Below are 27,733 nucleotides of genomic sequence, written 5' to 3' on the forward strand. Positions count from 1 at the left end.
CATCAAGTCTACTCCACCATTCAATCATGGGTGATCAATCTCTCCCTCTTAACCCCATTCTCCTGCCTTCTCCCCATAACCCCTGACACCTGTTTGGAAAAAAAATGGAACAGCACCTCATATTTCGCTTGGGCAGCTTACAACCCAGCGATACAAATATTGATTTCTTTAATTTCAAGTTCCCTCTCATCCCGTTCCTCCCCCTACCTTGTCATCCTGCTGGTCCTCACTGTTCGTATACCTTTCTTATCACCTCTTCCACAGCCAACAATGGACCATTGTGGGCTCCACCTTTCCTGAGTCATGCGTGTCGGCTCTGATTTGTCCTGCACCTTTTTCATGCCTCCAGTCTCGCTCTCCCGTGACTCTCAATCTGCAGAAGGGTCTCGACCTGAAACGCCAGCTATTTCTACTCTCCAGCGATGCTGCCTGACCCGCTGAGTTACTCCAGCAGTTTTGTGTCTATCTTTGGCCAGACTAAAATCTGGGCTGAAAACTATGAACAAAGTATTATTTAAGGCACAGAAAATCAGAGATCAGACTCACACTTTAGAGTTTCTTAAGCAAGATCTTTAAAGCTTAGGGAGATGACTCAAAATGGATATATGAAGCAAAGAATTGAGCGTGCCAAAGTGTTGGGGAACTGAACGGGGTTAGAATGTAATGGGGAAAGGGAATGGAGGTGATTTATTAGAAAGAAACAACACCATAGTTAAGAACTAGATTTTAAAACAACGTATTGAGTTTTATTTAATTAAAGTTCAATAGTTACATATGTTGTCACACAACATCTGATTATTTTAATCATCTTAATTGTTTTGCGATAGTTATAGTCTATTTTCACCCAAAGTGAAGGTAGGTCTATGTGGGCGTTGGATTACCAAATTTTAGGTCACTTATACAAACACCCCCTCCCCGCTCCCCCCTCGTCCTGTCTCGTCCCGTCACCCCCCCCCCCCCCCTCCATTAAATGTTGTGTAACCAGTACCCCAGTTCACAACGATGTATTCACAACTTTTTCAGTCAGAGAGTTGTAAATCTGTGGAATTCTCTGCCTCAGAAGGCAGTGGAGGCCAATTCTCTGAATGCATTCAAGAGAGAGCTAGATAGAGCTCTTAAGGATAGCGGAGTCAGGGGGTATGGGGAGAAGGCAGGAACGGGGTACTGATTGAGAATGATCAGCCATGATCACATTGAATGGTGGTGCGTACAGGCTCGAAGGGCTGAATGGCCTCCTCCTGCACCTATTGTCTGTTGTCTATTGTATCCCTCTTGGAATCCCTATCGGCATCATCTACGCCGCATCTGCGCTCAGGTTGAAGTTTCCACACCAGGGCATCGGGGATGCCCTCATTCTTTAGGGAACGGGGGTTCCCCTCTTCCATTATAGACGAGGGCCTCACTAGGGTCTCCTCTATATCCCGCAGCTCCTCTCTTGCTCCCCCTCCCGCCATTCGTAACAGGGACAGAGTCCCCCTTGTCCTCACCTTCCACCCCATAAGCCGTCGCACACAGCACATAATCCTCCGACACATTCGCCACCTCCAACGGGATCCCACTACTGGCCACATCTTCCCATCTCCACCCCTTTCCGCAGAGACAGTTCCCTCCGCATCTCCTTGGTCAACTCGTCCCTTCCCACTGAAAACACCCCCTCCCCAGGTACTTTCCCCTGCAACCACAGGAGATGCAACACCTGTCCTTTTACCTCCCCCTTCGACTCCATCCAAGGACCCTGACAGTCTTTTCAGGTGAGGCAGAGGTTCGCTTGCACCTCCTCCAACCTCATCTACTCTATCCGCTGTTCCAGGTGCAGACTCGTTTCACTGAACACCTCCGCTCAGTCCTCCTAACCCTATCTGATCTCCCGATTGCTCAGCACTTTAACTCCCCCTCGCACTCCCACACTGACCTTTCTGTCCTGGGCCCCCAGTGCAAATTGGAGGAACAGCATCTCATATTTCGCTTGGGCAGCTTACACCCCAGCGGTATGAACATTGACTTCTCTAATGTCGTAGCCCTTTCTTTCCCTCTCTCTCCATCCCCTCCCCCTTCCCTGTTCTCCCACCAGTCTTACTGTCTCCGACAACATTTTATCTCTCTACCACCCACTCCCCTGACATCAGTCTGAAGAACGGTCTCGACCCGAAACGTCATCCATTTCTTCTCTCAAGAGATGCTGCCTGACCCACTGAGTTACTCCAGCTTTTTGTGTCTATCTTTGATATTATCTGTTGCTAGCCCTGATTTGTCCTGGTGTTTTCTTGTTTCCAGTTCCTCCCCCCAACTCCCATCCACAATCAATCTGAACAAGGGTCCCGGCCCAAAACGTCACCTATCCATGTTCTCCAGAGATGCTGCCTAACCCGCTGAGTTACTCCAGCACTCTGTAAAATGTCACCTATCCATGTTCTCCAGCAATGCTGCCTGACCCGCTGAGTTACTCCAGCACTCTGTAAAATGTCACCTATCCATATTCTCCACAGATGCTGCCTGACCCGCTGAGTTACTCCAGCACTCTGTGAAACGTCACCTATCCATGTTCTCCAGAGATACTGCCTGACCTGCTGAGTTACTCCAGCACTCTGTGAAACGTCACCTATCCATGTTCTCCAGAGATGCTGCCTGACCCGCTGAGTTACTCCAGTACTTTGTGTCTATCTGTGGCTAAAATAACACCTTCTTTCAGAGATTTAACTTAGTTTAGCTTAGTTCAGTTTAGTTTAGTTAAGATATAATGTTTTTTATTTAGTGTTTTTCCAGCTAGTCACAGCACACTGTGAGTTAAAAGTGTTGGATCAATTCATCAGTCTGCAGAAAATATAAATCACTGCCCGGAATGCCAAATGTATTATTATATTTCTGTGGGTATTTCTCCCCATGGACCAAAAGATAACATCAAGTGCTGAGGTTTGTGAAATGTAGAGCCCTCAGTGCTATTCTGACCCTGGCGTGCCCCTCATAGTTGCTCAGAATGTGTTAATTTCTTGCAAACAGAGGCTGTTTAACTTATTTAAAACAGATTAAAATGGGGTCAAGCTATACAAACTAAACTTCCTATCTAATTGATATGCAGGGGAGTTTGAAGTCTTGCGTTGGGTTCAATAAAGAAATAGAAACATAGACATATAAATATGGAAAATAGATGCAGGCGTAGGCCATTTGGCCCTTCGGGCCAGCACCGCCATTCAATATGATCATGGCTGATCATCCAAAAGCAGTACCCTGTTCAGTGTGCTTTCTAACTCCACCGTGCAGTGTGTAGATGAGTGGTGCAATCTGGGATGAGTTTAAAGAATGTGAAGAGAATATATTGGGGGTTGGTGTAAATTGGTGTTTGTGGGCTAGTATGGACTCAATGGGCTGAAGGGTTTATTTTCACGCTGTATGACTGGCATTCGGTAAGTGTGCAAGGACAACTTTATGGTGAGAAGTGATGTGTGAAAGATTTGCTGCTTTGGGAATTTGAAAGCTGTTAAAATCTTTTTTACCGAGCATTTGCAACCAGTTTAACTTTAAATAACTGGGTCTGTGTGTTTACAGAATAGCACACGATTGGTAAGTTGAAATGTTCCATCAAATTCAAAATTATCTGGTAGCTTGAACTATGGCTTGAAAGCTGGGGACATTAAGGATATCCCCAGGGCTTGTTCAATCCATGTTGACATTAATACACTCTCGAGCCTGTTATTGGAAATAAACTGGAACGTAGCACGAGGAATATCAAATAGAATTGCCACGGTATTTTTAATAATAATAATAATAATACATTTTATTTATATAGCGCTTTTCATATACTCAAAGACGCTTTACAGAGATTTTGAGAACATAGGGGAAATGAATAAATAGATAAATAAGTAAATAAATAAATGAACAGAGAAAGGAGACAGAAGGTGAGGTGACCTTCAGTGGTTGAAGGCAGTACTGAACAGGTGAGACTTCAGCGATGTTTTGAATGTGGTGAGTGTGGGGGAGTCTCTAACGGTTTGGGGTAGTGAGTTCCATAGGGTGGGAGCAGCGATGGAGAAAGCCCTGTCCCCCAGTCGGAGGTTTTAACAATTGCTTCTATCTACCAGAAAACACGGGTTTTATTTGATGGGGAATAAAATAACTATTAAAGATTATCATTAATTTACAAATGTTGCCTATCCATTCTCTCCTAAGATGTTGCCTGACCCACTGGTAACTAAATATGTCCCCAGAGACTGAATATCATCACTTATGAACAGAAAGACCATCCCAGACTCATAGGGACATTCAGCTTGAAGCAAGCCCTTTGGCCCAAGATGTTTTTAGTTTTAGTTTAAACCTTTCCATTCCGTGTTCCTGTCCAAATGTCTTTTAAATGTTGTTATTGTATCTGTCTCAACTACCTCCTCTGATCCATCACCCTCCGTGTGAAAAAGTTGCCACTATTAAATCTTTCCCCTCTCACCTTAAACCTATGTCCTCTGGTTCTTGTTTCTCCAACCCTGGGTAATAAATAGACTGTGTGCACTATTCTACTTTAGAAACTTTAGAGATACAGTGCAGAAACAGGCCCTTCGGCCTACTGCGTCCGTGCTGACCAGTGATCCCCGTACACTAGGACTATCCTACACAGTAGCAACAATTTACAATTTTGCCAAAGCCCATTAACCTACAAACCTGTACATCTTTGGAATGTGGCAGGAAACTGGAGCACCCGGAGAAAACCCACGTGGTCACAGAGAGAACGGACAATCTCCGTACAGACAAGCACCCATAGTTTGGATCGAACACGGGTCTCAGGTGCTGTATGACAGCAACTCTACTGCTGTGTCACTGTGCCACCTATGCTTGACATTGGGAACCATCATGAATCAGTACAAATCACATTTTCCAGCTCTTGGCCAATGGCCTTCCGTGTTGTGGTGTTTCAAGAGCTGATCTAAATACTTCTTCAATGTTCTAAGAATGCCCACCTTCACCACCCCCTGGGGCTGTTTATAGAGTCATAGTCATAGAGTCATAGTCATAGAGTCATAGAGATATAGAGTCACAAAGTCATAGAGTCATAGAGTGATGCAGCGTGGAAAGAGGACCTTCGGTCATACTTGCCCACCCCGGCCAACATGTCCCAACTACACTAGTCCCACCTGCCTGCATTTGGCCCATATCCCTCCCAACCTGTCCTATCCAAAATTTCAGATGAATGTCCCAGATTCCGTTCTCCTCTGGACAAAAACTCCTGAAGGGCGGCACGGTGGCGCAGCGGTAGAGTTGCTGCCTTACAGTGCCAGAGTCCCGGGTTCGATTCCTCTGGTCTCCTCCCGCACTCCAAAGATTTTACAGGTTTGTAGGTTAATTGGCTTCTGTAAATTGTAAGTTGTTCCTAGTGTGTGGGATAGTGCAAGTGTATGGGGTGATTGCTGGCCAGTGTGGACTCGATGGGCCGCAGGGCCTGTTTCCACGCTGTATCTCTGAAGTCTAAAGTCTAAGGAATACCACATTCAACAGTGACCTCCTGTGAGAACGAGCGTCAATGTTATGCCGAGAGGTCGACCAATATTCTACAAAGTTAACCACTGTGGTTGTTGTTGGCTGAGACTTTTAGATAATAACTAGTGACACCATCTCAACAAGATGTTAGCTGTAATAGCTGCTGCTTTTGTTTTAAACCATGGTATTTGCCCCTTGATTGGTACTTTAACCTATTTTTCAACCAAGCACAGAGTCAGGATGAGTTCAGGATATTTTCCTGTAAATATCGCCTTTCGTGAAAGGGGCAGGAATTTCATCAAAGCTACTTTCACAGAAGGAAAACAAAGGGAAAGAGTGAAAGGAATAATGACACAAACAAAACTGGAGAGCCACAAGTAAAAGTAGAAAGCAAAATATAGATGCTTCAGACTTTAGAGATTCAGTGTGGAAACAGGCCCTTTGGCCCACCGAGTCCGTGCCGACCAGCGATCACCTGAAGGGCCTGTTTCTATGCTGTGTTTCTAAACTAAAACAAAACTAAGTTAAACTAAACCAAACCAAACCAAACCAAACCTTATAATTTATGAAAACAACGTTTGTTGGACACCAAAATTTTCTTTATTTTAATTTAGAGATACAGCGCGGAAACCGGCCCTTTCGGCCCACCGGGTCCGCGCCGCCCAGCGATTCCCGCACATTAACACTATCCTACACCCACGAGGGACAATTTTTACATTTACCAAGCCAATTTACCTGCATACCTGCACGTCTTAGGAGTATGGGAGGAAACCGAAGATCTCGGAGAAAACCAACGCAGGTCACGGGGAGAACGTACGAACTCCGGACAGACAGCGCCCGTGGTCAGGATCGAACCCGGGTCTTCGGCGCTGCATTCGCTGTAACTCTACCGCTGCGCCACCGTTCCTGAGGTCTCACAGGACCATGTATGGAAAAAATAATAACCCTCACTAAAGAAGTTGCTTGAACATGGAGGCGGGGTGGTGGGGGAAGAGGGTTTCCTGGCTGTGATAATATTTATATTGTAGGGACATAGGGATTGGCTGGGAGTTCGAACCCTCGGATTGGCTAACGATGTCACGAGGTGTGCCAGCGCGGGAGAGACAAGTTAGTCTAGTGTTGAACTCCATCCAGTAAGGACGTATTCGTTGGTTGTCTACAGTCGTGAGTATTGCGTTTGTTACGGGGTTTTTGCCCATGCAAATAAATTCCGTCTTCAACACTCACCCGCTTCTGGACTCGCCACATTGGTGACCCCGACGTAATCGACGATCACAAGAAGATGTCTCCGGAAGGAGCGAACAGTGGGCAGCCCAACGCAACCGGCGTTCACCTGCCCCCATTCTGGGCCCATCAACCGCACCTGTGGTTCGTACAGGTAGAGTCCCAGTTCCACATCAAGAGAGTCGTGGAAGACCAGGAAAAGTTCCACCATCTGGTAAGCTGCCTACAGCCCGAGGTGGCCGCGCGGGTTGGACGGTACCTGACCAACCCCCCCCCCCCAAACTAAGGGGTACGAGGGGCTCAAGAGGCTCCTCCTGAGGGTTTGTGGCTTTAGCCAGAACCAGCGGGCTCTGAAGCTCCTACATCTACCGGAGCTGGGGGATCGGCTACCGTCCGCCCTAATGACAGAGATGCTTACCTTGATCGGCGACCACCAGCCGTGCATAATGTTTGAAGCGGCATTCCGGGAGAAATTGCCCCGGGACGTCAGGTTAGTTTTGGCGGACGTCTCCTTTGCAGACCCGGTGGCGTTCGCGGAGAAGGCGGACGCCCTCGTAACGGAGGCCCCGACGGGAGACGAGTCGATAAATCAGGTTTCCAGTCCTAGGAGCGACCGACCCCGCGCGGCCAAGATGGCGGCGCATCAGCCGCCATTTTACAGAAAGCCCGCCAAGAAGGAGCTGCAGCGCCCGCCATTTTGCAGCGGGCCCACGCAACAGATCCGCACAGGCGCGGCTGGTGTTTCTTCCACCAGCGGTGGGGCGGGGAAGCCCGAAATTGCAGGGCCCCGTGCACCTTTTCAGGAAATGCCTCGGCCGATCGAACATAGAGGTAGCCTCGATCGGCCGCAATCGCCGCCTCTACAACAAGGATCGAGGTACCGGCACCATGTTCCTGGTCGATACGGGAGCGGTCGTTAGCATCGTGCCTCCCTACGGCTGTGAAGTTCGAGCAGGTAGGAAGGGTCCGTTCCTCATCGCGGTCAACGGCAGTCCCATCCGCACCTACGGCAAGAGGGCCATGTCCCTGTCCTTCGGGCCCGCGACCTACCATTGGGAGTTCATCGTTGCCGACGTGGACCAGGCCATTCTGGGCGCGGATTTCCTCTGGGCTTTTTCGTTGGTCGCAGACGTCCACGGGAAGGGCCTGCAGCTCTCGGCTAGCAGCGTGGAGCCTGCTACTCCTCCACCTGCCACCCTACCCTGCCCGTCGATCCAGGCCATCACCGCGGCCCCCGATCAGTTCGCTGCGGTCCTCGCCGAGTTCCCGGAGCTCCTCGTACAGTGGTTCGATGCCCCTTCCGCCAAGCACGGGGTCGTCCACTTCATCCCTACCGAGGGGCCGCCTGTTTTCGCCCGGGCTAGGCGCCTGCCTCCCGACAAGCTGGCCATGGTTCGGGAGGAGTTCCTGAATTTGGAACGGCTGGGGATTGTTCGGCCTTCAGACAGCCCGTGGGCCTCCCCCTTGCATATGGTCTCTAAAGCATCTGGGGGGTGGAGATCATGCGGGGATTACCGGTGTCTTAACGCTGCCACCCGGCCTGACCGCTATCCGGTCCCTCACATACAGGACTCTGGGACCGAACGACTAGCGACCAGGATGTCGTCAAGATAAATAAACACAAAATGCCAGTTCGGCCTGTCCGCGGTGGATTTCCTGGGTCACCGGGTCACACCGGCCGGTGCCACTCCATTGCCCGCCAAGGTGGACGCCGTCCGCTCTTTTCCCCGCCCTACCACCATCAAGGGCTTGCAGGAATTCGTGGGCATGGTGAATTTTTATCACCGGTTCGTGCCTGCGGCAGCTCGGAAAATGCGCCCCCTTTTTCAATGCCTCGCGGGTAATCCCGCTGAGTTGGTATGGACCACAGCTGCCGAGGCGGCCTTTGACGCGGTCAAGCTGGCCCTCGCCAACGCCACCATGCTCGTGCACCCCCGCTCCTCGGCTCCTCGGTGGACGCCTCAGCCGTGGCGGTGGGTGGGGTCTTAGAGCAGCAGGTCGATGGTCACTGGCAGCCTCTGCCATTTTTCAGCCGGCAGCTTACTCGGCCTGAGCTGAACTACAGTGCTTTCGACAGGGAGCTCCTGGCCCTCTATTTAGCTGTCCGTCATTTTCGCTATTTTTTGGGGGGCCGAGTTTTTGTTGCCTATACGGATCACAAACCCCTCACGTTTGCTTTTTCTAAGGTCTCGGATCCGTGGTCGGCCCACCAGCAACGGCACCTCACCCTCATTTCGGAGTTCACCACGGATGTTCGTCACATCGCGGGTCGGCTTAACGCCGTTGCTGACGCCCTGTCCCGGCCGGCCAGTTCCTCTGTTGCTGCGGTGGGGGCTGAGGTGAATTTTCGGGAGCTAGCAGAGGCTCAGCGCCTGGAAGACATTGCCTCAGCGTACGCCTCCACCGCCTCAGGGTTGCTGTTGGCCCAGGTGGCGTGCGGCCCCACAGGTACCACACTTTGGTGTGACGTTTCCCTTCCCCGCCCCCGCCCGGTTGTGCCGACCACCCTACGGCATAAGGTTTTTGAGGCCATTCACGGCCTGGCACACCCGTCCATTCGGGCGACCTCGGCTATGGTGGCCGCCCGATTTGTCTGGCACGGCCTGCGGAAGCAGGTGGCCGCCTGGGCCCACGCCTGTGTCCCATGCCAGACCTCCAAGGTCCACCGCCACGTCCAGCCTCCGTGCCAGAATTTCGTGATTCCGCCCGTCCGTTTTTTCCACATTCATGTAGATTTGGTTGGTCCATTGCCTTACTCTAGGGGCTACACTCATCTCCTGACAGTGGTCGACCGTTTTACTCGTTGGCCGGAGGCTTTTCTGTTTTCGGACACCTCGGCGGCCTCCTGTGCACGGGCCCTGGCACTACATTGGGTTGCCCGTTTCGGCGTCCCGGCCATCATCACTACCGACCGGGGCGCCCAGTTCACCTCGTCCCTGTGCGCAGCTGTATGGGTCCCGCTTGCAGCAGACTACCGCTTATCATCCCCAGGCTAACGGGATGGTAGAGCGTTTCCACCGACAGCTGAAGGCGTCCCTTTGTGCCAGCCTGACTGGCCCTGACTGGGCTGACCAGCTGCCTTGGGTCCTCCTCGGTATTCGCACAGCCCCTAAGTCCGATCTGGGTACTTCCTCGGCGGAACTCGTCTATGGCTCGCCCCTGCGGGTGCCAGGCGACATTTTTCCTCCATCCTCCGCCCCGACATCTTCCGTCCCGTCAGTTTTGGCTTCTCTCCGGGATCGGGTAGGTTCCCTGGCCCCGGTCCCGGCCTCCCGTCACGGGAGTACCGCAGCGCACGTACCTGCGGACTTGCACGACTGCGAGTTCGTTTTCCTCCGGCGGGATTCCCACCGGCCCCCTCTGCAGCCGGGGTACCAGGGCCCGTTCCAGGTGCTCAAAAGAGGGACGGTCACCTTCACTCTGCAAGTGGGCACCCGACCGGAGCTTGTCTCTGTCTCCCGGCTTAAACCGGCCCACTTAGACCAGGACTGTCCCGTTCTGGTGGGTCAACCTCCTCGCCGGGGCCGCCCTCTGGCCGGCCCACCTGGTTTCCCAGCTGCGTCTTCTCCCCTGCCGCTTGGGCCTCCGCTGCCCCCGGTTGTGTTTCCTCTGCCCCCTCCAGCTACGCCGCCTCCACCTGAAGGGCCCTCCCTACCTCCCCCTCCTGCTTCGCTCCCATCGCCTCCACCTACAGGGCCCTCCCCGCCTCCCTCGTCGCCGGGGGTACCGGCCTCCCCTCCCCGTACCCGTTCAGGTCGGGCGGTCCGGCTGCCCGTTTGGTACCGTACCAAGGATTCTGGGGGGGGGGGGGGGGGGGTCATGTAGGGACATAGGGATTGGCTGGGAGTTCGAACCCTCGGATTGGCTAACGATGTCACGAGGTGTGCCAGCGCGGGAGAGACAAGTTAGTCTAGTGTTGAACTCCGTCCAGTAAGGACGTATTCGTTGGTTGTCTACAGTCGTGAGGATTGCGTTTGTTACGGGGTTTTTGCCCATGCAAATAAACTCCGTCTTCAACACTCACCCGCTTCTGGACTCGCCACAATGTTCACCATCTCTTCACCGACCATGTTTAAATTCATGTTAGATGCTGCCAATATGTTCAAGACCCTGCACTTTACAAAGATCAAACAGAATGATGTGTCTGCTATTTGTGGCAGGGCTCAGCGTAGAGTTCGATGGGGTTTAATCAGTCAGAATTCAGCTCAGGCTGAATGTTTGCTGCTGTTTCTGTTCTCCCACAAGATCATGAAATCTGAACTCTGTCCGCCTTAAAGAAATGACAAGCAATCACTTGAATGCTGCTCAATCCTTTCCTTGATGAGCTTGATGCATTATCAGGAAAACTCAGTATCGCAACAGGGAAAACCGAAGAGTGGCTGATAACTCTATGGTGGACTTGGTCAATAACTATAATGGGGAAGTGGATGGACTAGTGGCTTATTTTTCCTTGTGGTAATCAAACAGTCTCATGCTTAACAGGGTGACCGCAATAACTGTGGTCAACAAAACAATCTCAGGATCTTTGGCATTCTCAAAGGTTTAGAGGGAAAGTAATTTAAAAACAAACAAGGATAGGAACTTGATTCATCCAGACTTAACCGAGAGCAGAGAATGGTCAGGAATAAAAAATCCCTATGGCTAGAGATGATTCAAAAACTTTTGGCATTCATCCTTCCACAGCAGGATTAGTGTAGACCTTCCAAAGACGAAGCTTGATTAGTATATTTTAATGGAAAGTAAGTAAAAGTCAACAATACTCTTGCGGAAATGCTGAAGGTGGCTATTTACCCAGGATGCCATGCATGACAAACCTCACATTTCACAGAGAGGCATTTCACGCAAATTACAGTTCATTTTCTTCTGTAACTTGCTCCTGGTATGCAGGATAGTCTACGGGCCATAAGGGATAGGAATAGAATTAGGCCATTCAGCCCATCAAGTCTACTCCGCCATTCAATCATGGCTGATCTATCTCTCCCTCCCAATCCCATTCTCCTGCCTTCTCCCCATAGCTTCTGACGCACGTACTAATCAAGAATCTATCTATCTCTGCCTTAAATATATCCACTGACTTGGCCTCCACAGCCTTCTGTGGCAAAGAATTCCACAGATTCACCACCCATGTGATCGCTAGTCGGCATGGGCTTGGTGGACCAGTGGACCTGTTTCCACTCTGTATCTCTAATCAGGAATGAATTACCCACCTCAGTGTTAGTTTTCTCCATTGCAATGTTTGAACTCGTGCCCCTTGCATTATTATTGAGGTTAACTTGGAAATGCTAACTCTTTATTTTCTTCTATTTAATTATTTATTCACCCCATGGATCCATCATGTTGACGAATACAATTTTCCGTTGTTTTCTTAACTCATTTGTTTAATCAGACTATTGCCTGGGAATTTTTAAATGGTCAAGATTTATATTTGGGGGCGAGGTGAGTTCACAGGGGGAGGAGGGGTTAAACTCTCGGAGATGGTGCCAGCGTTCAACTTAGGGCGGCACGGTGGCGCAGTGGAGGAGTTGCTGCCTTAAAGAGCTTGCAGCGCCAGAGACCAGAGTTCGATCCCGACTACGGGCGCTGCCTGTATGGAGTTTGTACCTTCTCCCCGTGACCGTGTGGATTTTTTCCAAAACTTTTGGTTTCCTCCCACACTTCAAAGACGTTCAGGTTTGTAGGTTAATTGGCTTGGTATAAGTGTCAATTGTCCCTAGTGTGTGTAGGATCATCGCTAATGTGCAGGGATGGCAGGTCCTTTGTGTTTTGCTACAGGAAGAAGTAAATTATATAAAATACATGTGGATTTACAAACCTTAGAGAAATCACCAGAAAATTAGTAGATGGTGAAAGCAAGATTTTGCAAGCATCGTTTGTAAAATTGCCCCGAGTATTTTAGAGATACAGTGTGGAAACGCATCCCTTCGACCCACTGAGTCCATGTCAAACAATGATTACCCCATACATTAGTTCTATCCTACACACCAGGGACAATTTACAGAAGCCATTTAACCCACAAACCTGCATGGCTTTGCAGTGTGTGAGGAAACCAAGGCACCCGGAGAAAACCCACGCGGTCACAGGGTGAACGTACAAACTCCATTCAGACAGCACCCGTGGTCAGGATTGAACTGGGGCCTCTAGCGCAGTAAGGCAGCAACTCTACCGCTGTGCCACCGTGCCGCCCCACATATCTCTTTATCACCCAAACTGTTTTTAACAAACTAAAGGGGCAGAGAAGTTGCAATTACAGTATCAATCAACTGTCAACCAATCTAAATTACCCCACTTGGACAATATATGTTCTTTCTATCGTTCCACTTGTCACAGCCCTTGGGACATGTTACATGAAAACATTACATTCATCCCCTTGCACAGCAAGACCACAAAACACTGTTCAGTCTCAACTAAACTCAAATGCTGCACGTCGCAAGATTTATTCCAGGGCAACAGTCCTGTGGTAAATAAATAAAAGACGGGTAAAATGCTGCACTTGAAACATGAGAGTGGGCTGAGGCAGCAATACAAAGCGACATTATAATTACTAGCTACACTGCTGTGGGAGCCAGTTTACAGCTGTGGAGACTAAAGAGAGATAACACGACTGAGAAGTGCAGGATGTGCACATATATCTGACATAGTCTCGGTCCTTTGTTAAAGGAAAGGGCAAAGGTATTCTACGCAAACAGACCAAGACACTGGTCCAAAGATGGACGGTAATTAAGGAGAGAGGGTGAAAGGCAATTGTTGGGCCCAGCTTGAGTGGAGGCAGTGTGAGCAACTGGGAATTTGCCACGGCTTTTCCTGGAGGAGTCTAGGCAAGATTAATGTTGTTAGGGGGAGGACACCTCATCACGTTGAGCAGAATGTAATATTTGCAAATAATGCCGATGCTAATTTTATATTTTAATTGTGAATCGGGAACGCGGACTCAGTTGAGTTTTAAATTATCTGGTGAACTGGAGCAAGTAATTACAGAGGGGGAATGAAAGGAGAAATTGTTGGAAATATTCAGGCCGGGGGGGGAGCAAGAGTTAAGGATTGTTGATGACTTTCTCTTCAAAGATGCTGCCTGACCCGCTGAGTGTTTCCAGCGTGTTTTGCTTTTTTAAAAACATTTCCAGTATCTGCCGCAATTTGCTTATTTCGTTTAGTTTGTAAATACAGCGCGAAAACAGGCCCTTCGGCCCGCTGAGTCCGCACTGACCAGCGATCCCCGCGCATTAACACTATCCTACACACACTAGGGACAATTTTTTAAAACGTTTACACCAAGCCATTTAACCTACAAAGCGAAGGTCTTGGAGAGAACCCACGTGGTCACGGGGAGAACGTACGAACTCCGGACAGACAGCGCCCGTCGACAGGATCGAACCAAGTTCTCTGGTGCTGTAAGTGCTGTAAGTCAGCAACCGTACCGCTGTGCCACCATGCCGCCCGTGTTATGTCCAAGGAATTGACTCTAATAATGCGTTGATTTGTTTTTGGCGGCACAGGTGGGAAGGTGGAAACGGGCCAGGAACAATGACCAAAAAAGGGGTGGCACGGTGGCGCAGCAGTAGAGTTGCTGACTTACAGCGCCAGAGACCCGAGTTCCATCCTGACTATTGGTGAGGTCCATACGCAGTTTGTACGTTCTGCCTGTGACCATGTGGGTTTTCTCCGGGTGCTCCGATTTCCTCCCACACTCCAAAGACGTGCAGGTTTGTAGGTTTATTTTCAGTCAGAGAGTTGTGAATCTGTGGAATTCTCTGCCTCAGAAGGCAGTGGAGGCCAATTCCCTGAATGCATTCAAGATAGCACTAGATAGAGTTCTTAAGGATAGTGGAGTCAGGGGGTATGGAGAGAAGGCAGGAACGGGGTACTGATTGAGAATGATCAGCCATGATCATATTGAATGGCGGTGCTGGCTCGAAGGGCTGAATGGCCTCCTCCTGCACCTATTGTCTATTGTCTATTGTCGGTAAAATTGTACATTGTCCATACAGTGTCGGATAGAGCTAATGTACGGGGTGATCGCTGGTCGGCACAGACTCGGTGGGCCGAAGGGCCTGTTTCCGCGCTGTATCTCTAAAGTTTCTAAAGAAGAACCGATTGGGTGAGTGCGAACAGACTATTACCTAGGGTTGGAGAAAAAAGAACCAGAAGGCATAGGTTTAAGGTGAGAGGGGAACGATTTAATAGGAACCTGAGTGGCAAGCCATTTTAACAGAGGGTAGAGGATCAGAGGAGGTAGGTACAATAACAACATTTAAATTTGGACAGGCACACGGAGAGGAAAGGTTTAGAGGGACATGGACAAAATGTGGGCAAATGGGACTTCGATTTACATCTTGGTTGGCATGCCTGTGTTGGGCAGAATGGCATGTTTCAGTGCTGTATTCTACCTGGTAGAGCAGCTGTCTTTCAGTGCCAGAGTCCTGGGTTCAATCCTTACCTCGGAAACTGTCTGTGTGGAGTTTCCAAGTTCTCCCTGTGATCATGTGGGTTTCCTTCATAGAAACATAGAAAATAGGTGCAGGAGGAGGCCATTTGGCCCTTCGAGCCAGCACCGCCATTCATTGTGATCATGGCTGATCATTCACAATCAATAACCCGTGCCTGCCTTCTCCCCATTTTCCTTGATTCCACTAGCCCCTAGAGCTCTATCTACTCTCTTTTAAATTCATCCAGTGAATTGGCATCCACTGCCTTCTGTGGCAGAGAAGTCCACAAATTCACAATTCTCTGGGTGGAAAAGTTTCTTCTCACATCAGTTTTAAATGGCCTTCCCTTTTTTCTTAGACTGTGGCCCCTGGTTCTGGACTCCCCCAACATTGGGAACATTTTTCCTACATCTAGCTTGTTCAGTCCTTTTATAATTTTATACGTCTCTATAAGATTGGTGCTCTAATTTCTTCCCACATCCTGAAGACATGTCTGTTTGTCGGTTAATTGTCCTCTCTGTAAAATGGCCCATAAAGTGTAGGGAGTGGATGAGAAAGTGGGATACCATAAAACTACCATGAACGAATGTTTGGTGTGTGGTCTCGGTGGGCCGAAGGGCCTGTTTTCATGATGTATCTCAAAACTCTAAACTCTAATTTACTTACTTACTCGTGTCATTGCACATCAGTCTGAAGAAGGGTCTCGACCCGAAACGCCACCCATTCCTTCTCTCCAGAGATGCTGCCTGACCTGCTGAGTTACTCCAGCATTTTGTGATACGTGTCATTGCACTGGTGAATTCACTTGTTTGTTTTGACAATTGTTGGTTTGGGTGATGGCTGTGACTTTTACTCCCACACTTTAGGAACTTTTCACCTAGCGTGAAACAGTCAAACCAAAGCCTTACTCTATTGTGTTGTGTGAGATTGGCGCAATGTTTTGAATAAGCCAGCAGAACCCATGGAATTATACTCTAATTATCCCCGAGGGAAATAAAGAATGTGCTCTTTGTGCGGTTAATAGTGCTTATTGGAAGACACAGCCAGCAGCATTAGAGATCCACAGCACCTTAGGCCACACTCTCATTTCGCCCCTGCCGTCGGGAGAAGGCACAGGAGCCTGAAAGCTGTAACGTCCAGGATCAGGAACAGCTTCTTCCCTACAAACATCAAGCTATTAAACACCACAACCTCCATTAAGCTCTGAACCACATAGACTATTATTGTATAAGAAAATAACTGCAGATGCTGGTACAAAATCGATTTATTCACAAAATGCTGGAATAACTCAGCTGGTCAGGCAGCATCTCGGGAGAGAAGGAATGGGTGACGTTTCGGGTCGAGACCCTTCTTCAGACTATTATTGTTATTATTGCACTATTATAGTTTGCTTTTTATGTGCGCGTGCGTGTGTATATATGTATGTGTATATATATATACATATACATATACACAAACACACCCACACACACACACGTATATATATGTGTGTGTGTGTGTGTGTATATATATATATATATGTGTGTGTGTATGTATATGTACATGTTTGTATATATATATATACATATATACACACACACACACACACACACACACACATATGTGTGTGTGTGTGTGTGTGTATGTATATATATAGGTGTGTGTGTGTGTGTATATGTTTGCATATATATATACATATATACACACACACACACACATATATATATATGTATATATATATGTGTGTATATATATGTGTATATATACACACACAATAAATGAGAAAAAAAGTTCTTCTATTCCTAATTTTTTCTATTGTTTACAGTGCACTATGTTTGCATGTTCTGTGTGCTGCTGCAAGTAAGAATGTCATTGTTCTATCTGGGACATACGGCAATAACACACTCCTGACTTGACTCTTGGAAGATGTATTTTGAATCCTCACCCATGTGTTACAAATATTTTAAATCAGATGAATTTTTAGCAGAGGTTAAAGTTGATAAAATTCTTGAGCCTTATTCATGTAAGAATGAAAGACTGATATCGATATAAGAGTATATAGTTTATTACAGTTTGCATTTTCTTACGACATTATAGAGAAAACCAACCACTTTAAACAGTAATTTGTAATTTACACAATATCTTAATATTCTATAATTCTGTATAATATACAGCTCTAAACAGGTCATATTTACACCAAGCACAATAACAAATTTAACAGTGACAGTACATTAAAATATTGATTTTACAAGCACATTTTATAAACACTTTTTTGATAAATACATTTGATTATTTAACATATGAAAACATGTAACACCAGCAGACTCACTGAGTTACTCCAACACTTTGTATCCTTTTGTGTAAACCAGCATCTGCAGTTCTTTGTTTCTAACACAGACCGACAACCATCTTTTTAGAAAAGAGCTTCAGTTAAATATTGCGAATTTTTAATACACGCAGATTAACATATTTTAATATTTTAAGACATCATACAGCTGATTACAGTTTAGAAACAATTATATACATGATGTTTTAAAAAAATCTTACTGCAAATTATTTCAATGATAACAATCAGTTAACCTAAATAAATCAAAGATTTTTTGTTAATATACATAAATTGAGAAAACATAAAACTAGCTTTTTGGTCATCAGTTTGCTTTGGAAAATATTTTGTGGAGAGGAATTTCTTTGCGATGGTTTTGTAAGGCAAGGCTTTATTATGAAACAAAATTAAGAATATCTGAAGGCCTAACAACATAATGAACATTTCCATTGTTTAAATGTGGAAAGTCACCAATAATTAAAGTGCTTTCATGAAATATGGATTAGACATTCCTGGACAACAATACCTGTCATAGTATCTTAGGTGGGCAGGAAGAAAGCTAAGAACCTATTTAAGATGACTGAGTTAAGATGTGGATGAATGCTGGTCATAACCAAATGTTCACCTTCAGTTCTGCCCCTGCTATCCTTTCCAAGATTAATTCAAGGCATTTTTTTCTAATGAGAGGAATAGATCGGATAGATTCACTGAGTCTCTTGCCCAGAGTAGGTGAATCAAGGACCAGAGGACATAGGATTAAGGTGAAGGGGAAAAGATTTAATAGGAATCTGAGGGGTAACTTTTTCACACAAAGGGTGGTGAGTGTATGGAACGAGCTGTCAGAGGAGGTAGTTAAGGCAGGTAGTATCGCAACATTTAAGAAACAGTTAGACAGGTACATGGATAGGACAGGTTTGGAGGGATATGGACCAAGCGCAGGTGGGACTAATGTAGCTAGGACATGTTGGGCAGTGTGGGCAAGTTGGACCGAAGGGCCAGTTTCCACTCTGTATCACTCTATGACTCTCTATAATGCACACAATGTCACAAACAACGCGTCATTCTGAAAGGCAGGATATATGAGCATGGTAACAAAGAAAACTGGTAGACTTGCAATTCTTACATTTAATGTCAAAACAACAGCACAGCGGCGCAGTGGTAGAGTTGCTGCCTTACAGCGCCAGAGACCCAGGTTTCATCCTGACTATGGGTGCTGTCTATACGGAGTTTGTACGTTCTCCATGTGACCACGTGGGTTTTTTTCCTGCGTGCTCCAGTTTCCTTCCACATTCCAAAGACGCGCAGGTTTGTACGTGAATTGGTTTCTGTAAATCGTCCCTAGTGTGTAGGATAGAACTAGTATATGGGTGATCACTGGTCAGCGAGGACTCAGTGGGCTGAAGGGCCTGTCTCCATGTTGTACCTCTAACCTAAACTAAGCAAAATTAAACTCTAACAGGACACTCCAATCCCTTTGCAGGTTCATTTATACTGAAGTATTTAGCAGTGACTAGTGGGGTGCCGCAAGGCTCAGTGCTGGGACGAAGGGCCGAAAGGCCTACTCCTGCACCTATTTTCTATGTTTCTATGTTTGTCAAAGCTATACAGCAGTCAATTTCCACATAACAATCTCTCATGAATGCCTATTGATAATGCAAACAGTGAACCTTTAATCTAGGTTCCTTAGATGGAAATTCTAGTACAAGATTTCCATCAGGTTTACAATCAAATTTCAGGAGAAAACTTCACCTGAACTGCTTAACACATATATGCAATGGACAAATGACAAGTGTGCAGGAGGCAGGAATTCACTTACCAAATGTTCACAATAGTTCTCTAGGTGTAAAGCAAAGATACTAGAGGAGCAAGATGAACCACTCCGTAGAAATCTCCTATACTGAAGTGTAGTACTCAAAGGAGCTGACCGACCGCCATTTTAGTAGGCAAAACCCACCGATCGCTCTGCCTCTCGCAGTGTAATCAGTGTTTTGGGGGAACAGTATGTGTGACGATACCATTAAAATGCAGAACATATCTCATCTATCAATTCACAGATTTTTGTTATTTTTCTTTTTATATGTTTCTGCAGGTTTCTGCCTACTAAAATGGCGCCATGACGTACTACGGTTTTTCGGGTCGAGTGGTCGATCTTGCTCTGCTCTATTATCTTTGGAATAAAGTCTGACTAATTTGGCAGCATTCTCACCTCAATCAAATTCTAGATTCTCTCCAGTAATACAGAAACATTGAAGGGCATTCCCGTGCAGTACTGAGGGAGATCAACTTTGTCTTTCAGCAAAGATGTTAAGGCAAGATCTCACCTGACCTCCAAGATGGACAAATAAGACACTTTTTTAAAGACCATTTGTAGACGTGGCAACTAATTTCTGGGCCAATATTTATTTTTCAATCAACAACAGAATGGTCTAGCCATTTTTTATATTGGTAGAACTAGGAGCTGTTAGTTAAAAATGACTGCTGCCTTTCATGTGTTCTAACAATGACGATCAGCCAAAACATTATGACCTGATGAGACGAAACATTATGACCACCTGCCTAATACACTGTTGCTCCTCCCTGTGCAGCCCCATGCGCAGCAGGGCGTGATCCACTGTGTATTGTGACACATTCTTCCCGTGACCACCTTTAAAATTTTCTGTGACTTGTGCCACAGTAGACTTTCTGTCGGTTCGGATCAGACGGGATAGCCTTCGTTGCCCTCGCGCATCGATGAGCCTTGGGCGCCCAACACCCTGTCTGTCGCCGGTTTGTGGTTTGTCCCTCCTCGGCCCACTGTCGGTAGGTACTCACCACTGCTGACCGGGAGCACCCCACAAGCCTTGCCATTTCAGAGATGCTCTGACCCAGTCGTCTGGCCATAACAATTTCGCTCAGGTCTTTACTCCTGCCCATTCCTCCTGCATCCAACACGTCAACTTCAAGAACTGACTGTTCACTTGCTGTCTAATATATCCCACCCCTTGTCTGTCGCCTGTCAGTGGTCATAATGTTTTGGCTAATCAGTGCAAGCTCTTGGAAGGATCTACAAATGCTGGTTTAAACCGAAGGTAGGCACAAAAGTGTTGGAGCAACCCAGTGGGTCAGGTCTTTGGAGAAAAAGGATGGGTGACATTTTGGGTCAGAACCCTTCTTCAGACTGACTGTAAAAGGGGTGGGGGAGGAACTGGAGGTAGGAAAAGGCCAGAACAAATCAGGGCCATCAATAGGTGACCGAGGAAGAGTGGAGGCCATAATGGCCCATTGTAGGCTGGGGAAGAGGTGATAACGAAGGGCTGTGCCAGTGGGCTATTATGGGCTCCACTTTCCTTGGTCATCGATTGCCAGCACTGATCTATTCTGGGCTTTTCCTACCTCCAATCCCCCCCCCCCCCCTCCCCCCTTCGTTAACTTTCAGTCTGAAGAAGGGTTCCAGCTCGAAACGTTACCCATCCATTTTCTCCAGAGATGCTGTCTGGCCCGTTGAGTTACTCCAGCACTTTGTACATATAAGCTGGTCTTTCTCTCTGTCACCACCGGGATTAACTACACTCTCTTCAGTGAGTCTTCCCTCTTCTCTGTTTAAAGTTTGGTTCAGTGTAGTCTGTTGTCAGGTGTGACCGAGGTACAGTGAAAAGCTTTTGTTGCTTGCTGAAGATTGGTCTGATGTTTCCAGACATCTACCTGCCTGTTGATTGTAGACTGTCCTCTCCTCACCTACAAAGTTGCACCAGCTAGATGACAAACCCAATGCTGTGTGAAGACCGGTGACATAAATCCTCAATGTTGCTCCTGTTCTTAACTAGCTGTTGTCCCACTTGATTGTCTCCCTTCCACTGCTACAGTTTTTCTCTGGATGTTTTATAATTAAAACAAGTCAGAACCACGGCAGGTGGAAAATCACTTTGTCTGCCTTCCACTTTAGTGAGTTTTAAGTTTAAAACTTTAAAAAAATAACAAACAAAAAAAACCTACCACCAACCAGAGTAAGACCTGACACATTGGCAATAGGTCAAATTGCATAAACTCTTCAGTTTGAAATTGGAATAGAAATGAGCAAAATTAGATCATGAGACGCAGGAATTAGTCTCAGTTATGATCAGCCATGATCACAATGAATGGCGGTGCTGGCTCGAAGGGCCAAATGGCCTCCTCCTGCACCTATTTTCTATGTTTCTGTTAATTGTGAATCTGTGGAATTCTCTGCCACGGAAGGCAGTGGAGGCCAATTCACTGGATGTTTTCAAGAGAGAGCTAGAAAAAGCTCTTAGGGCTATTGGAGTCAAGGGGTATGGGGAGAAAGCAGGAAAAGGGTACTGATTTTGGATGATCAGCCATGATCATAATGAATGCCAGTGCTAGCTCGATGGGCCGAGTGGCCTACTCCCATACTTATTTTCTATGTCTAATGTTTCTAGGTGCCGAATTAGGCCATTCGGCCCATCGACTGCGTTCCGCCTGGAATATAAACGGCAAATGATTTGGTTGTTCATGGATTGTTTGGGGAAAGAAAAATGATTATCACTAGTGTTGTTCTTTAGTTTAGGCACAATTTGTGACTGAGAAACAGTATATCGCTGACTGAGCACCTTGGACTGAATATTTTTCATGCCTTTAACTCAATACAGTGTGATGAATGTCGCGAGATTATAAAGAGAGACATGTATTTCCTTGTCATGTTGGCCAGAGGAGCTGAATCATTGTATTAAATCCTTAAATGCTCATGAACCAATAGCAGATGGTCCTGTTTTACTAAAGCTAATAAATACATGGCAAAAACTCACTTCTCCTGAAGATGCTGCCATTAAATTCCATTTGGAAACAATGCTTAAATGTTTTAATTTTGTCGATATGTCTTTGCAATTGTTGAATGCAATAGGCACTATATTTCTAAGCAGAATTCACCAAAGACAAAGACTAGCAGCTAACCATGTGAAAATCACAGTACACGTATGTGTATAGAAAACAGCGTGTTAAATTGGGATAAATGAGACAGCATTGAAAGTGGAAGTCTTTAAACTGGCTACACAGGTGGATTTACAGGATTTCCATCTTTGCTTAGAAATAAGAAGGTGAAATTTCTGCTTTAGAAAAATTATTGATGAATGCATGACATACGTGAACCACAAACAGGGCAGCACAGTGGAGCAGCTGGTGGAGCTGCTGCCTCACGGTGCCAGAGGCCCAGGTTCGATCCTGACCTCTGGTGCTGTCTGTGTGGAGTTTGCAAGTTCACCGGGTGGGCTTCCTCCGGGTGCTCCGGTTTCCTCCCGTGTCCCCAAAGACGTGCGGCTTTGTAGGTTAACAGTGCATCTGTAAATTGTCCCTAGCGTGTTGGGAGTGGATGGGAAAGTGGGGTGACTAGTGTACAGGTGATCGATGGTCAGCATGGTCACGGCAGGCCGTCTGGCCTGTATCCATGCTGTGTCTCTAAAACTAACCAAAACAAACCTTAGGAAACTATCATTACGGAGGCATTCGCATGGTCAGCATTTGGTTAAACCTTGTGGGCACAGCAGTGCAGAACACATGAGAACGTTCCCACAAGAAGTTTGCTGAACAAACTCTCTCCTGTGAAGGATTGTGAACGAGGGAAATGAAAATTCAAAATATCTGGTCAGAGTGAAAGCGTTGAGAGACATTGGCAGTAGTTTAGAAAATTTAAGGCTAGAATCTATCACAAGCAGACAAAGTTCCGTGAAGTTTACATTTTACAAGTGTACAAATACAGAACGAACTGCAAACGAGTTTATTGTTAGAAATATGACTGATGACATTCAGTTAAGCTGCTTTGAACAGAAACCCTCATGGTGATGTCATGGAGGGAACCACTGTCCATGTTGGTTAGCAATGATGGAATTATACATTAAAAAGGAAACCAGTAAGTATTGCTTGCCTTCATTTTTGCTGACAAGAACACAGTTTAAAGAAAATGCTGCTGGATGCTCTCAAATGCCCATGGAATTTTTTCTTTAATGCATTCACGCGGCATTAATGAAGGAAGAAATAATACTCCGTGTTATATAATCCACGTTATGTAGACAACTGCAGTCTGCCACACTCCATGCATGAAAAACGTCGCAAAATAAATAACTCTCCCCTGCCCAGCCATCCATATTAAAGCAGGCAGGCAGGACATGGCACGGAACTTGACACGGAATGATTCCACCATCTTTGAGACACTAATTGAATTGAAAAAGTTTTCAAAAACCAGGAATTTATTATTTTCATTGCACCTCAGAAAGTGCTGCAGCTGCTTCGGAAGCCTTCATATCGCAAGCCAATGTTCCAGCTGTGAAGTGAACACATACATAACATACATGTTACGAGGATGTTGCCAGGGCTCGAGGGTCTGAGCTACAGGGAGAGGTTGAGCAGGCTGGGACTCTGTTCCTTGGAGCGCAGGAGGATAAGGGGATGAGTTTATAGAGGTGGATAAAATCATGAGAGGAATAGATCAGGAAGACGCACAGAGTCTCTTGCCCAGAGTAGGTGAATCGAGAACCAGAAGGTGAAAGGGCAAAGATTTGATCGGAATCTGAGGGGTAACTTTTTCACACAAAGAGTGGTGGGTGTATGGAATGAGCTGTCAGTGGAGGTAGTTGTGGGAGGGATGATCTCAACGTTTAAGAATCAGTTCGACAGGTACATGGATAGGACAGGTTTGGAGCAATAAGGGCCAAAGGCAGGCGGGACTAGTGTAACTGGGACATGTTCGCCGGTGTGGGTAAATTAGGCCGAAAGGCCTGTTTCCATGCTGTATGTCTCGATGACTCTAAATCACCGTTAAATTAGTAACTATCAGTCATAACATCCACTTGGTTCTTGACGTTGCCAAAATGATGTAATGGTTAGTGGGTTAAGCGGGGATGGGTTTACTTACCTTAAACTGTCGCACTTTTCCTTGCTCCACAAGATAATGTTCATTTTCAGGAGTAATGCAGTAAGCTATTCTCTAAATGAAAGACAGACCAGAATGATTAGATCCTAAGGGGGCGTGGCTGTGTTCTGCAGCTGTGGCTCACCGGCAGTCTCTCTGTCTTTTTTTAGTTTTTTGTCTATTGTCATCGTTTAATGTACGTTTTGTTCTATTTTTAACTCTGTTTATGTGGGGGGTGGTGGGGGGGGTTGGGGGAAACATTTTTTTTCTAATCTCCTCCTCAACGGAGATGCGACCTTTACCGTGTTGTGTCTCCGTTCGCGCTGCGGCCTAACATCGTGGAGTCGGCGGCCTCCAGCTGGGATCGACCTTGAAGACTCCGGTCGCAGGGCCTGGACTTACCATCTCGGAGGCTTCGGCCGTGGGCCCTGCAGACCGCAACATCGGGAGCTCGCAGGTCCCTGGCTGGCGACCGGCTTTCAGGAGCTCCAGCCGTAGCAGCTTCGACCGCCCCAGAGCGCGAGGTACGATCGACCCGCCCGCAGGCCCCTCATCGCCCTGCGTGGCCTGGCCGCGGCACTTTCCATCGCCCGGTGGGGGCTCAGGACCTTCATCGGCCTGCTCGGCTCGGCTCGGCCCTCGGACTTTCCATCGCCCGGTGGGGGGATTCAAAAGTTGGGAGCCTCGATCGCCTCGTGGTGCCACGGGAGAAGAATGAGGAGGAGATAATGACTTTTCTTTGCCTTCCATCACAGTGAGGGTGTGCCTGGAGCAATCACTGTGATGGCTGTTTGTGTTAAATTGTATCTGTGTGTCCTGTGCTTTTTGTTGTCTACTGCCGGACCCTGACGTGAGAGGACGCTGGCGCTGTTTGTTCGCCGCTTCTCCGTCAGGATAATTTGTCTGTTTGTTTTTATGTTTTGACTGTTTTTGTAAAGCGCTTTGAGCACCTGGTAAAGCGCTACATAAAATAAATGCTTATTATTATATTATATTATTATTGGTAAAGTTACCATCCAAAATCTACCCCTTTCACATTTTCCACTGATATCGCTTTGCCTTCATAGTAATTCTTTCTAAATGCAAACTTTCTTTCAGTGGAGATGATGTAGTACTTTGGTTTAGTTGAGAGATCCAGCACGGAAACAGGCCCTTCAGCCCGCTGGGTCCGCGCCGACCTGTGATCCCCGCACACTAACACTATCCTAAACACACGAGGGACAATTTACAATTTACCAAGCCAATTAACCTGCAAACCTGTACATCTTTGGAGTGTGGGAGGAAACCCAGAGAAAACCCACGCAGGTCATGGGGAAAACGTACAAACTCCGTACAGACAGCACCCGTAGTCAGGATCGAACCTGATACTCTGGCGCTATAAGGCAGCAACTCTACCGCTGCGCCACCCCAACTATATATTGTGCTGTACACCAAAAATATGAGTCCTGAGTAACAACAGCCATTAAGAAAGGTAAGCACGCTCTCAAAATGAAAGGTACTTGTATAAATGTAGTGCCTTCATTTATCCAGGGGCAGTGTTGGACGTCTGCATTGATTTCCACTGCATTGCATCTTTCTATGTTACAAGGCACAGGTCTGAGACCGAAAACATGGCAACCAAAGATACTAGAGGAACAAGATGGACCACTCCATTGAGATCGCCCATACTGAAGGCTAGTACGCAAAGTAGCCATTTTAGTAGGCAAAACCCGCCGTTCGCTATGCCTCTTGCAGTGTAATCAGTGTTGTGGGGGAACAGTATGTGTGATGATACCATTAAAATGCAGAAAATATCCCATCTATCAATTCACAGATTTGTGTTATTTTTCTTTTAAAATGTTTCTGCAAGTTTCTGCCTACTAAAATGGCGTCACGATGTACTATGGTTTTTAGGGCCGAGAGGTCTATCTTGTTCCTCTAGTATCTTTGATGTAAACGCTGCAGCTACCGAATGCTTATTCACAGAACGATTAGCTAGTGCTGTCTGGCCCACCATCTCTTTCAAGATCAAAGACACAAAGTACTGGAGGAACTCAGTGGGTCAGGCATCATCTGTGGAGTGCTTGGATTTGACTGATGATGTTTCGGGTTGGGGCCCTTCTTCGGAGTCTCTCCATTCCCTCCATAGATGCTACCTGACCCACAAGTTCTCTTTTGGGACCTAAGATGTACGTTCCTTGCCCTTAGAACTTGGCCTTAAGGGCGGCACAGTGACGCAGCTGGTAGAGTCACTACGTCACAGCGGCAGAGGTCATGTGGAGTTTGTACGTTCTCTCTGTGACTGTGTGGGTTTCCTCTGGGTGCTCTGGTTTCCTCCCGCATCTCAAAGAAATGTGGGTCCGTAGGTTAATTGGCCTGTGTAAAATTGCTTTTAGTGTGCAGGGAGTGGATGTGAAAGTGGGATAACATAGACCTAGTGTGAACGGGTGATCACGGGTGGTCGGCCTGGGCTCGGTGGGCCGAAGGGCCTGTTTTTTGCGCTGTATCTCTAAAGTCTAAAGTATATTGGGCAGAAGAACTCAAAGTCAGCCATTTGAATTTGAGTTTAAAATTAAATTGCTGGAGGAACTCAGCAGGTCAGGCAGCATCTGAGGATGGTAATGGACAGACAATGTTTCAGGTCGGGACCCTTGTTCAACCTGAAACGTCACCTGTCCATTTCCCCTCATAGATGCTGCCTGACCCGTTGCGTTCCTCCAGCACTCTGTTCTTTTGCTCAAGATTGCAGCACCTGCAATTCCTTGTGTCTTCTCTTTAATTTGAGTTAGTCTGATATAGATTCTGAAGCACTGGAACCATTTACAGCCAGGTCACGTAATTTAGTCTATGGTTTTCTTTACGAAATGCACCCTTCTTTTTTTTTTCAGTTTTTCATCTCTGTGACTTTGTTAGAACGATGAAAATATTTCACTACTGACCTCTTTTAAAGAGCCGCCGCGTACAGTGGCGAGTTTGTAGATGGCATAGATTGGCACCAGTGACATTGAAGATATTGCTATTCCCCAGCCAACTAGGTTCGCCCAGTTTGGGAATACATATTCATCATAGGTTAGAGGCTTGAACTTCACAATACTGACGATTATTACAAACTGGAAGAGAGATAAAGGCATGGCGTTATTCACAACTTTGAATGGTCCACTGAAGGGAGAGAACACAAGAGCAAAAATGGCTTTGGAGTGAATTTAGCTTTCAGTTTTAAAGATACACTAAACCAAGTGGACCCATTGGGCCCAAACCTCTCCTGCAATGGTGCAACACCCTCTCCTCCCCCCTCCCCTCTTCCCCCCTCCCCTCTCTCCCCTCCTCTTTTCCCTCCCCACTTCCCCCCTTCTCCTCCCCTCCCCTCCCCACTCCCCCTCCCCTCCCCACTCCCCCTCCCCCCCTCCCCGTCCCTCTCTCCTCCTGCCTCCCTCTTCCCCTCCCTCCCCCCCTCCCTCCCCTTCCCCC

General features: G+C 47.0%; 1 protein-coding gene across 2 annotated transcripts in view; it reads right to left on the reverse strand.

Annotated features, from left to right (window-relative positions):
• Window positions 1–20,824: 20,824 nt before the first annotated feature.
• Window positions 20,825–27,733, reverse strand: part of slc6a2 (solute carrier family 6 member 2) — a 110,813-nt gene continuing 103,904 nt past the window's right edge. For both annotated transcript variants that reach the window (XM_078400373.1, XM_078400372.1), the window contains exons 13-15: window positions 27,205–27,375; window positions 24,290–24,361; window positions 20,825–23,698 (exon numbers count right to left, since the gene is read on the reverse strand). In XM_078400373.1, the coding sequence (XP_078256499.1) occupies window positions 23,675–23,698; window positions 24,290–24,361; window positions 27,205–27,375 (267 nt within the window). In that variant the 3' untranslated portion in view covers window positions 20,825–23,674. The remainder of the gene's footprint in view (window positions 23,699–24,289; window positions 24,362–27,204; window positions 27,376–27,733) is intronic.

The sequence above is a fragment of the Rhinoraja longicauda genome, chromosome 6 (genome assembly GCF_053455715.1).
Source record: "Rhinoraja longicauda isolate Sanriku21f chromosome 6, sRhiLon1.1, whole genome shotgun sequence".
Taxonomy (NCBI): Eukaryota; Metazoa; Chordata; class Chondrichthyes; order Rajiformes; family Arhynchobatidae; genus Rhinoraja; species Rhinoraja longicauda.